This window comes from Scomber japonicus, chromosome 10 (assembly GCF_027409825.1).
Source record: "Scomber japonicus isolate fScoJap1 chromosome 10, fScoJap1.pri, whole genome shotgun sequence".
NCBI lineage: Eukaryota > Metazoa > Chordata > Actinopteri > Scombriformes > Scombridae > Scomber > Scomber japonicus.
In genome coordinates this window covers 20471009-20481910 of record NC_070587.1, presented here as the reverse complement: position 1 = coordinate 20481910, position 10902 = coordinate 20471009, and the positions used below count along the sequence as shown (strand labels likewise).

Genomic DNA, 10902 nt, shown 5'->3' with positions numbered 1-10902 from the left:
GACACAAGAAGAACTCTGATTTGAAAACTTTAAACAGTCAAACCTTCCTAAGATGAAGACATTCAGTGTTGCAGTTGCACTGGCCGTTGTGCTCACCTTCATTTGCATTCAGCAGAGCTCTGCTGTCCCAGTCACTGAAGTAAGAACCTCATCTGCTTATTAGTTACAAATGTTTGTGTCAAGATAAGCTAAGATATGTTTCCTAATATGAATGTGTACAATTGTTTAACTTTAAGGTGCAAGAGATGGAGGAAATGATGAGCAATGACAGTCCAGTTGCAGCAAATGAAGAGACATCAGAGGACTCATGGATGGTATGTTCAGCTAGCTTAATGAATGAATCCAAATATGTGAAGCTAATAAAAATAGATGAGAGAGAAAGAGTGAGATCATGCAGCAGATCAACATGTTGCTCATGTCTCTTGTCTTTCACACAGATGCCGTATAACAACAGACACAAACGTGGCATTAAGTGTCGCTTTTGCTGTGGCTGCTGCACCCCTGGTATCTGTGGAGTGTGCTGCAGATTCTGAAGATTCCTGCAACAACAAACACTAAATGATGTTCTGTCTTTAAACTGTGTAACACTTTACATTGTATTAAAGTTTGTACATTTGTTTTAATGCAGTTAATGTGAGCTCAGTGAAGTGATTTCATCATCCACATATTATGTTAAATATCTGCACATACTGCAGTGTACTGTCACAATAAAGTCTGTTACTAATATATATTTTGTCTCAGTGTTGTTTCATCAGTTCATTTATTCTCAAAACATTATTAGTTGGAAAAAATATTTTATGAGTATCAATTAGTTTGCATATTGTGTAAAATGAAAATCAATTTTCCAAAAAAACATTTGTTTTCATCCCAAGTACAGTCTGTCCATAAAGTCTTTAAAATGACTGACAGAGTGTCCCTGTCCCCTCTGATAGTGTGATACCTTTAATAAGAACCCATGGCAAACATGAACTGAAAACTACATCAGTGCTCTTTTGATTGGGGTTCTCCAGGACCCCAATACACTGTTATTTTTAAGAAGGATTTATTAAAACCCAGAAATAGAAAATAATATTATTCATTCATTAGAAACACATTCATTGACAAAGTCATGAAAAATTGGGATGATAGAATAAAGCTGTTGTAGGTATCACAGTCAGCAGAATGAATATAATACAGTATCTTCTACACGGATCATCAACTGGTGAGGAAGTGAACTGTTAGTCTGGGACCTGCAGCTTTCACCTCAGTCTGTTAGTATTATATCATGAGTGTAACCCTCATGTGAATTCTTAAAACCATTTCAAAGACTTTGCATTTTGAATGAATCACTTGAAAACATTAAAACAGCATCAGTTTACTTTCTACAGCTGATCAAATCTGTTAGCCACAGTCATCATTTCAGATGATAAAAACCCACAGTCATCAGCTAGAAATGAAAAACCTTATTTTGTTTTTGTCTGTTTGAAATCAGAGTCTCATTATTTCAAAACCTTCTGAAAATGATTCACCCTGATATCCTTTTAGTTAAGACTCTCACTGTGTTTCCTGTCTCTCTACACTGTGGATGGTGAAATAAAGGCAAAGATATCAAAAACAACAACAATAATAATAATAATTATAATAATAATAATAATAATAATGATAAGAGAGATAAATCTGCTCACATTATGATTGTAAACAGCATACTGTAGAAATTAAGGGACATAAGACTTCATGAATGGACAATCAATCATGAGTTGATTATAATATTATTGTCATTACATTAATGTGACAGTGTTTAAATTGCTCCACTGTATATATGAGTTAGATCTATTAACAGTTGGTAATGTATGTTAGGACATCCATAATGCAACTGTAGTAAAGTTATATAAGAAATAAAAAGATTTATACAATCATTTGTCATTTTAATTTAATATTCATGTGTGTTCTTTATCATATGTAACAAAGACTGGAAGTGCAGATTAGATATAAGCATCATATATGATGCAGGAGAATAAAACAAGTTCATGTTTGACTTAATGAAAGAATAAAAACTGAGTCTGACAAACAAAAAGAGAGAATTTCCCATTCCTCAGGGATTTCCCATTTGGACATGGGAATGTTGGGAAGACACAGTGTAGCCAGTCCATTCCTGAAAGCAGGTACTGTCCGTCATGAGGCAACAGTAACTCAGTGAGTATAAGTACCATCACGTTTTACACATTCAACACATCTGCACATCAGACACAAGAAGAACTCTGATTTGAAAACTTTAAACAGTCAAACCTTCCTAAGATGAAGACCTTCAGCGTTGCAGTTGCACTGGCCGTTGTGCTCACCTTCATTTGCATTCAGCAGAGCTCTGCTGTCCCAGTCACTGAAGTAAGAACCTCATCTGCTTATTAGTTACAAATGTTTGTGTCAAGATAAGCTAAGATATGTTTCCTAATATGAATGTGTACAATTGTTTAACTTTAAGGTGCAAGAGATGGAGGAAATGATGAGCAATGACAGTCCAGTTGCAGCAAATGAAGAGACATCAGAGGACTCATGGATGGTATGTTCAGCTAGCTTAATGAATGAATCCAAATATGTGAAGCTAATAAAAAATAGATGAGAGAGAAAGAGTGAGATCATGCAGCAGATCAACATGTTGCTCATGTCTCTTGTCTTTCACACAGATGCCGTATAACAACAGACACAAACGTGGCATTAAGTGTCGCTTTTGCTGTGGCTGCTGCACCCCTGGTATCTGTGGAGTGTGCTGCAGATTCTGAAGATTCCTGCAACAACAAACACTAAATGATGTTCTGTCTTTAAACTGTGTAACACTTTACATTGTATTAAAGTTTGTACATTTGTTTTAATGCAGTTAATGTGAGCTCAGTGAAGTGATTTCATCATCCACATATTATGTTAAATATCTGCACATACTGCAGTGTACTGTCACAATAAAGTCTGTTACTAATATATATTTTGTCTCAGTGTTGTTTCATCAGTTCATTTATTCTCAAAACATTATTAGTTGGAAAATATTTTATGAGTATCAATTAGTTTGCATATTGTGTAAAATGAAAATAAGTTTTCCAAAAAAACATTTGGTTTTATCCCAAGTACAGTCTGTCCATAAAGTCTTTAACATGACTGACAGAGTGTCCCTGTCCCCTCTGATAGTGTGATACCTTTAATTAGAACCCATGGCAAACATGAACTGAAAACTACATCAGTGCTCTTTTGACTTGGGTTCTCCAGGACCCCAATACACTGGTAGTTTTAAGAAGGATTTATTAAAACCCAGAAATAGAAAATAATATTATCCATTCATTAGGAACACATTCATTGACAGAGTCATGAAAAATTGGAATGATAGAATAAAGCTGTTGTAGGTATCACAGTCAACAGAAATTAAATAATTCAGTATCTTCTACACGGATCATCAACTGGTGAGGAATTGAACTGTTATTCTGGGACCTGCAGCTTTCACCTCAGTCTGTTAGTATTATATCATGAGTGTAACCATCATGTGAATTCTTAAAAGCATTTCAAAGACTTTGCATTTTAAATGAATCACTTCAAAACATTAAAACAGCATCAGTTTACTTTCTACAGCTGATCAAATCTGTTAGCAACAGTCATCATTTCAGATGATAAAAACCCACAGTCATCAGCTAGAAATGAAAAACCTTATTTTATTTTTGTCTGTTTGAAATCAGAGTCTCATTATTTCAAAACCTTCTGAAAATGATTCACCCTGATATCCTTTTAGTTAAGACTCTCACTGTGTTTCCTGTCTCTCTACACTGTGGATGGTGAAATAAAGGTAAAGATGCCAAAAACAATAATAATGATAATAATAATGATAATAATAATAAGAGAGTTAAATCTGCTCACATTATGATTATAAACAGCATACTGTAGAAATTAAGGGACATAAGACTTCATGAATGGACAATCAATCATGAGTTGATTATAATGTTATTGTCATTACATTAATGTGACAGTGTTTAAATTGCTCCACTGTATATATGAGTTAGATCTATTAACAGTTGGTAATGTATGTTAGGACATCCATAATGCAACTGTAGTAAAGTTATATAAGAAATAAAAAGATTTATACAATCATTTGTCATTATGTCTTTATCATATGTAACAAAGACTGGAAGTGCAGATTAGATATAAGCATCATGTATTATAGAGCTGTGTAGGAGAAAGGTTCATGTTTGATTTGATGAAACGATGAAAGATGAGTCTGACAAACAAAAAGAGAGAATTTCCCATTCCTCAGGGATTTCCCATTTGGACATGGGAATGTTGGGAAGACAGAGTGTAGCCAGTCCATTCCTGAAAGCAGGTACTGTCCGTCATGAGGCAACAGTAGCTCAGTGAGTATAAGTACCAGCACGTTTTACACATTCAACACATCTGCACATCAGACACAAGAAGAACTCTGATTTGAAAACTTTAAACAGTCAAACCTTCCTAAGATGAAGACATTCAGTGTTGCAGTTGCACTGGCCGTTGTGCTCACCTTCATTTGCATTCAGCAGAGCTCTGCTGTCCCAGTCACTGAAGTAAGAACCTCATCTGCTTATTAGTTACAAATGTTTGTGTCAAGATAAGCTAAGATATGTTTCCTAATATGAATGTGTACAATTGTTTAACTTTAAGGTGCAAGAGATGGAGGAAATGATGAGCAATGACAGTCCAGTTGCAGCAAATGAAGAGACATCAGAGGACTCATGGATGGTATGTTCAGCTAGCTTAATGAATGAATCCAAATATGTGAAGCTAATAAAAATAGATGAGAGAGAAAGAGTGAGATCATGCAGCAGATCAACATGTTGCTCATGTCTCTTGTCTTTCACACAGATGCCGTATAACAACAGACACAAACGTGGCATTAAGTGTCGCTTTTGCTGTGGCTGCTGCACCCCTGGTATCTGTGAAGTGTGCTGCAGATTCTGAAGATTCCTGCAACAACAAACACTAAATGATGTTCTGTCTTTAAACTGTGTAACACTTTACATTGTATTAAAGTTTGTACATTTGTTTTAATGCAGTTAATGTGAGCTCAGTGAAGTGATTTCATCATCCACATATTATGTTAAATATCTGCACATACTGCAGTGTACTGTCACAATAAAGTCTGTTACTAATATATATTTTGTCTCAGTGTTGTTTCATCAGTTCATTTATTCTCAAAACATTATTAGTTGGAAAAAATATTTTATGAGTATCAATTAGTTTGCATATTGTGTAAAATGAAAATCAATTTTCCAAAAAAACATTTGTTTTCATCCCAAGTACAGTCTGTCCATAAAGTCTTTAAAATGACTGACAGAGTGTCCCTGTCCCCTCTGATAGTGTGATACCTTTAATAAGAACCCATGGCAAACATGAACTGAAAACTACATCAGTGCTCTTTTGATTGGGGTTCTCCAGGACCCCAATACACTGTTATTTTTAAGAAGGATTTATTAAAACCCAGAAATAGAAAATAATATTATTCATTCATTAGAAACACATTCATTGACAAAGTCATGAAAAATTGGGATGATAGAATAAAGCTGTTGTAGGTATCACAGTCAGCAGAATGAATATAATACAGTATCTTCTACACGGATCATCAACTGGTGAGGAAGTGAACTGTTAGTCTGGGACCTGCAGCTTTCACCTCAGTCTGTTAGTATTATATCATGAGTGTAACCCTCATGTGAATTCTTAAAACCATTTCAAAGACTTTGCATTTTGAATGAATCACTTGAAAACATTAAAACAGCATCAGTTTACTTTCTACAGCTGATCAAATCTGTTAGCCACAGTCATCATTTCAGATGATAAAAACCCACAGTCATCAGCTAGAAATGAAAAACCTTATTTTGTTTTTGTCTGTTTGAAATCAGAGTCTCATTATTTCAAAACCTTCTGAAAATGATTCACCCTGATATCCTTTTAGTTAAGACTCTCACTGTGTTTCCTGTCTCTCTACACTGTGGATGGTGAAATAAAGGCAAAGATATCAAAAACAACAACAATAATAATAATAATTATAATAATAATAATAATAATAATGATAAGAGAGATAAATCTGCTCACATTATGATTGTAAACAGCATACTGTAGAAATTAAGGGACATAAGACTTCATGAATGGACAATCAATCATGAGTTGATTATAATATTATTGTCATTACATTAATGTGACAGTGTTTAAATTGCTCCACTGTATATATGAGTTAGATCTATTAACAGTTGGTAATGTATGTTAGGACATCCATAATGCAACTGTAGTAAAGTTATATAAGAAATAAAAAGATTTATACAATCATTTGTCATTTTAATTTAATATTCATGTGTGTTCTTTATCATATGTAACAAAGACTGGAAGTGCAGATTAGATATAAGCATCATATATGATGCAGGAGAATAAAACAAGTTCATGTTTGACTTAATGAAAGAATAAAAACTGAGTCTGACAAACAAAAAGAGAGAATTTCCCATTCCTCAGGGATTTCCCATTTGGACATGGGAATGTTGGGAAGACACAGTGTAGCCAGTCCATTCCTGAAAGCAGGTACTGTCCGTCATGAGGCAACAGTAACTCAGTGAGTATAAGTACCATCACGTTTTACACATTCAACACATCTGCACATCAGACACAAGAAGAACTCTGATTTGAAAACTTTAAACAGTCAAACCTTCCTAAGATGAAGACCTTCAGCGTTGCAGTTGCACTGGCCGTTGTGCTCACCTTCATTTGCATTCAGCAGAGCTCTGCTGTCCCAGTCACTGAAGTAAGAACCTCATCTGCTTATTAGTTACAAATGTTTGTGTCAAGATAAGCTAAGATATGTTTCCTAATATGAATGTGTACAATTGTTTAACTTTAAGGTGCAAGAGATGGAGGAAATGATGAGCAATGACAGTCCAGTTGCAGCAAATGAAGAGACATCAGAGGACTCATGGATGGTATGTTCAGCTAGCTTAATGAATGAATCCAAATATGTGAAGCTAATAAAAAATAGATGAGAGAGAAAGAGTGAGATCATGCAGCAGATCAACATGTTGCTCATGTCTCTTGTCTTTCACACAGATGCCGTATAACAACAGACACAAACGTGGCATTAAGTGTCGCTTTTGCTGTGGCTGCTGCACCCCTGGTATCTGTGGAGTGTGCTGCAGATTCTGAAGATTCCTGCAACAACAAACACTAAATGATGTTCTGTCTTTAAACTGTGTAACACTTTACATTGTATTAAAGTTTGTACATTTGTTTTAATGCAGTTAATGTGAGCTCAGTGAAGTGATTTCATCATCCACATATTATGTTAAATATCTGCACATACTGCAGTGTACTGTCACAATAAAGTCTGTTACTAATATATATTTTGTCTCAGTGTTGTTTCATCAGTTCATTTATTCTCAAAACATTATTAGTTGGAAAATATTTTATGAGTATCAATTAGTTTGCATATTGTGTAAAATGAAAATAAGTTTTCCAAAAAAACATTTGGTTTTATCCCAAGTACAGTCTGTCCATAAAGTCTTTAACATGACTGACAGAGTGTCCCTGTCCCCTCTGATAGTGTGATACCTTTAATTAGAACCCATGGCAAACATGAACTGAAAACTACATCAGTGCTCTTTTGACTTGGGTTCTCCAGGACCCCAATACACTGGTAGTTTTAAGAAGGATTTATTAAAACCCAGAAATAGAAAATAATATTATCCATTCATTAGGAACACATTCATTGACAGAGTCATGAAAAATTGGAATGATAGAATAAAGCTGTTGTAGGTATCACAGTCAACAGAAATTAAATAATTCAGTATCTTCTACACGGATCATCAACTGGTGAGGAATTGAACTGTTATTCTGGGACCTGCAGCTTTCACCTCAGTCTGTTAGTATTATATCATGAGTGTAACCATCATGTGAATTCTTAAAAGCATTTCAAAGACTTTGCATTTTAAATGAATCACTTCAAAACATTAAAACAGCATCAGTTTACTTTCTACAGCTGATCAAATCTGTTAGCAACAGTCATCATTTCAGATGATAAAAACCCACAGTCATCAGCTAGAAATGAAAAACCTTATTTTATTTTTGTCTGTTTGAAATCAGAGTCTCATTATTTCAAAACCTTCTGAAAATGATTCACCCTGATATCCTTTTAGTTAAGACTCTCACTGTGTTTCCTGTCTCTCTACACTGTGGATGGTGAAATAAAGGTAAAGATGCCAAAAACAATAATAATGATAATAATAATGATAATAATAATAAGAGAGTTAAATCTGCTCACATTATGATTATAAACAGCATACTGTAGAAATTAAGGGACATAAGACTTCATGAATGGACAATCAATCATGAGTTGATTATAATGTTATTGTCATTACATTAATGTGACAGTGTTTAAATTGCTCCACTGTATATATGAGTTAGATCTATTAACAGTTGGTAATGTATGTTAGGACATCCATAATGCAACTGTAGTAAAGTTATATAAGAAATAAAAAGATTTATACAATCATTTGTCATTATGTCTTTATCATATGTAACAAAGACTGGAAGTGCAGATTAGATATAAGCATCATGTATTATAGAGCTGTGTAGGAGAAAGGTTCATGTTTGATTTGATGAAACGATGAAAGATGAGTCTGACAAACAAAAAGAGAGAATTTCCCATTCCTCAGGGATTTCCCATTTGGACATGGGAATGTTGGGAAGACAGAGTGTAGCCAGTCCATTCCTGAAAGCAGGTACTGTCCGTCATGAGGCAACAGTAGCTCAGTGAGTATAAGTACCAGCACGTTTTACACCTTCAACACATCTGCACATCAGACACAAGAAGAACTCTGATTTGAAAACTTTAAACAGTCAAACCTTCCTAAGATGAAGACCTTCAGCGTTGCAGTTGCACTGGCCGTTGTGCTCACCTTCATTTGCATTCAGCAGAGCTCTGCTGTCCCAGTCACTGAAGTAAGAACCTCATCTGCTTATTAGTTACAAATGTTTGTGTCAAGATAAGCTAAGATATGTTTCCTAATATGAATGTGTACAATTGTTTAACTTTAAGGTGCAAGAGATGGAGGAAATGATGAGCAATGACAGTCCAGTTGCAGCAAATGAAGAGACATCAGAGGACTCATGGATGGTATGTTCAGCTAGTTTAATGAATGAATCCAAATATGTGAAGCTAATAAAAATAGATGAGAGAGAAAGAGTGAGATCATGCAGCAGATCAACATGTTGCTCATGTCTCTTGTCTTTCACACAGATGCCGTATAACAACAGACACAAACGTGGCATTAAGTGTCGCTTTTGCTGTGGCTGCTGCACCCCTGGTATCTGTGGAGTGTGCTGCAGATTCTGAAGATTCCTGCAACAACAAACACTAAATGATGTTCTGTCTTTAAACTGTGTAACACTTTACATTGTATTAAAGTTTGTACATTTGTTTTAATGCAGTTAATGTGAGCTCAGTGAAGTGATTTCATCATCCACATATTATGTTAAATATCTGCACATACTGCAGTGTACTGTCACAATAAAGTCTGTTACTAATATATATTTTGTCTCAGTGTTGTTTCATCAGTTCATTTATTCTCAAAACATTATTAGTTGGACAAATATTTTATGAGTATCAATTAGTTTGCATATTGTGTAAAATGAAAGTCAATTTTCCAAAAAAACATTTGTTTTCATCCCAAGTACAGTCTGTCTATAAAGTCTTTAAAATGACTGACAGAGTGTCCCTGTCCCCTCTGATAGTGTGATACCTTTAATTAGAACCCATGGCAAACATGAACTGAAAACTACATCAGTGCTCTTTTGACTTGGGTTCTCCATCACCCTAATACACTGGTAGTTTTAAGGATTTATTAAAACCCAGAAATAGAAAATAATATTATTAATTCATTAGGAACACATTCATTGACAAAGTCATGAAAAATTGGGATGATAGAATAAAGCTGTTGTAGGTATCACAGTCAGCAGAATTTAAATAATTCAGTATTTTCTACACGGATCATCAACTGGTGAGGAAGTGAACTGTTAGTCTGGGACCTGCAGCTTTCACCTCAGTCTGTTAGTATTATATCATGAGTGTAACCGTCATGTGAATTCTTAAAACCATTTGAAAGACCTTTAATTAGGGTCTTTGTGATACCTTTAATTAGAACCCATGGCAAACATGAACTGAAAACTGCATCAGTGCTCTTTTGACTGGGGTTCTCTAGACACTTGAATCCTGTCTCTCACAGTGAACATTCACAGAAATATTTACTTCATTTAACACAGATGGAACAAATCATAACTTCTCTTTGAGTTAATTGTTATAGCATTGCATATACAACTCATTATTCCTTCATAGTGCTTTCATTCTTCATAGTGAACATTTCTTAAATTAACTAAAATAATGTATGTCTTCAGATAAATATAAGATACAACATTGTGATATTGTCAGAAAATAACTGAAATACAATCAGTGTCACAATTTCATCTCTTAGCTTTCTGTTGCAGCTTAAAATGTAACTGTGATGAAAACACAGACACTGACTGTACTTCATTGGCTTTCTTCATAGTGAACATTCCTTAAATGAATTCACATACTGAATTTTATCAGTTAAATATAGAAAGCATTGTGATATTGTCAGTAAACAAGAGCTGGAATACAATCACTGTTTTCATCACAGTTCTTTTAATTTTTTAGATTTCTGTCACAGCTACTTTTACTTTGGTGACAAATAATTGAAATAAAAAAAACAAGACATAATTATAATAAAGATTTGAAGATTTGCTAAACAAAACAAAAAAAGAACAGGTAAACATAATGACATGTACGTCATTACTTTACATGCAAGTGAATTCAAATTAGTTTAGAAATGAAGTGATTATGTAAACATCAGGTGCTGCTCCTCA

The 10902-nt window shown here is 34.4% G+C and overlaps 5 protein-coding genes across 5 annotated transcripts; all 5 read left to right on the top strand.

The window, feature by feature from the left end:
* LOC128366033 (hepcidin-like) lies at nucleotides 1-728 on the top strand. The gene is made up of 3 exons (XM_053326680.1): nucleotides 1-139; nucleotides 237-314; nucleotides 438-728. The coding sequence occupies exons 1-3, from the start codon at nucleotides 53-55 to the stop codon at nucleotides 531-533; spliced, it is 261 nt and encodes an 86-aa protein (XP_053182655.1). The 5' UTR covers nucleotides 1-52; the 3' UTR covers nucleotides 534-728.
* Nucleotides 729-2208: 1480 nt separating this feature from the next.
* Nucleotides 2209-2951, top strand: LOC128366006 (hepcidin-like). The gene is made up of 3 exons (XM_053326649.1): nucleotides 2209-2361; nucleotides 2459-2536; nucleotides 2661-2951. The coding sequence occupies exons 1-3, from the start codon at nucleotides 2275-2277 to the stop codon at nucleotides 2754-2756; spliced, it is 261 nt and encodes an 86-aa protein (XP_053182624.1). The 5' UTR covers nucleotides 2209-2274; the 3' UTR covers nucleotides 2757-2951.
* A 1463-nt stretch (nucleotides 2952-4414) lies between these two features.
* LOC128366007 (hepcidin-like) lies at nucleotides 4415-5139 on the top strand. Its single transcript, XM_053326650.1, has 3 exons — nucleotides 4415-4550; nucleotides 4648-4725; nucleotides 4849-5139. The coding sequence occupies exons 1-3, from the start codon at nucleotides 4464-4466 to the stop codon at nucleotides 4942-4944; spliced, it is 261 nt and encodes an 86-aa protein (XP_053182625.1). The 5' UTR covers nucleotides 4415-4463; the 3' UTR covers nucleotides 4945-5139.
* Nucleotides 5140-6619: 1480 nt separating this feature from the next.
* Nucleotides 6620-7362, top strand: LOC128366118 (hepcidin-like). The gene is made up of 3 exons (XM_053326793.1): nucleotides 6620-6772; nucleotides 6870-6947; nucleotides 7072-7362. The coding sequence occupies exons 1-3, from the start codon at nucleotides 6686-6688 to the stop codon at nucleotides 7165-7167; spliced, it is 261 nt and encodes an 86-aa protein (XP_053182768.1). The 5' UTR covers nucleotides 6620-6685; the 3' UTR covers nucleotides 7168-7362.
* A 1450-nt stretch (nucleotides 7363-8812) lies between these two features.
* Nucleotides 8813-9550, top strand: LOC128366121 (hepcidin-like). The gene is made up of 3 exons (XM_053326794.1): nucleotides 8813-8961; nucleotides 9059-9136; nucleotides 9260-9550. Exons 1-3 carry the CDS (start codon nucleotides 8875-8877, stop codon nucleotides 9353-9355), a joined length of 261 nt encoding a protein of 86 aa, XP_053182769.1. The 5' UTR covers nucleotides 8813-8874; the 3' UTR covers nucleotides 9356-9550.
* Nucleotides 9551-10902: the final 1352 nt, after the last annotated feature.

Bases quoted from the DNA above. Each gene is read 5' to 3' on its own strand.
- LOC128366007 (XM_053326650.1), top strand. From the start codon at position 4,464: ATGAAGACATTCAGTGTTGCAGTTGCACTGGCCGTTGTGCTCACCTTC. The intron at 4,551-4,647 runs GTAAGAACCTCA...TTTAACTTTAAG, and splicing joins CTGCTGTCCCAGTCACTGAA to GTGCAAGAGATGGAGGAAAT. The intron at 4,726-4,848 runs GTATGTTCAGCT...TCTTTCACACAG, and splicing joins CATCAGAGGACTCATGGATG to ATGCCGTATAACAACAGACA.
- LOC128366006 (XM_053326649.1), top strand. From the start codon at position 2,275: ATGAAGACCTTCAGCGTTGCAGTTGCACTGGCCGTTGTGCTCACCTTC. The intron at 2,362-2,458 runs GTAAGAACCTCA...TTTAACTTTAAG, and splicing joins CTGCTGTCCCAGTCACTGAA to GTGCAAGAGATGGAGGAAAT. The intron at 2,537-2,660 runs GTATGTTCAGCT...TCTTTCACACAG, and splicing joins CATCAGAGGACTCATGGATG to ATGCCGTATAACAACAGACA.
- LOC128366033 (XM_053326680.1), top strand. From the start codon at position 53: ATGAAGACATTCAGTGTTGCAGTTGCACTGGCCGTTGTGCTCACCTTC. The intron at 140-236 runs GTAAGAACCTCA...TTTAACTTTAAG, and splicing joins CTGCTGTCCCAGTCACTGAA to GTGCAAGAGATGGAGGAAAT. The intron at 315-437 runs GTATGTTCAGCT...TCTTTCACACAG, and splicing joins CATCAGAGGACTCATGGATG to ATGCCGTATAACAACAGACA.
- LOC128366121 (XM_053326794.1), top strand. From the start codon at position 8,875: ATGAAGACCTTCAGCGTTGCAGTTGCACTGGCCGTTGTGCTCACCTTC. The intron at 8,962-9,058 runs GTAAGAACCTCA...TTTAACTTTAAG, and splicing joins CTGCTGTCCCAGTCACTGAA to GTGCAAGAGATGGAGGAAAT. The intron at 9,137-9,259 runs GTATGTTCAGCT...TCTTTCACACAG, and splicing joins CATCAGAGGACTCATGGATG to ATGCCGTATAACAACAGACA.
- LOC128366118 (XM_053326793.1), top strand. From the start codon at position 6,686: ATGAAGACCTTCAGCGTTGCAGTTGCACTGGCCGTTGTGCTCACCTTC. The intron at 6,773-6,869 runs GTAAGAACCTCA...TTTAACTTTAAG, and splicing joins CTGCTGTCCCAGTCACTGAA to GTGCAAGAGATGGAGGAAAT. The intron at 6,948-7,071 runs GTATGTTCAGCT...TCTTTCACACAG, and splicing joins CATCAGAGGACTCATGGATG to ATGCCGTATAACAACAGACA.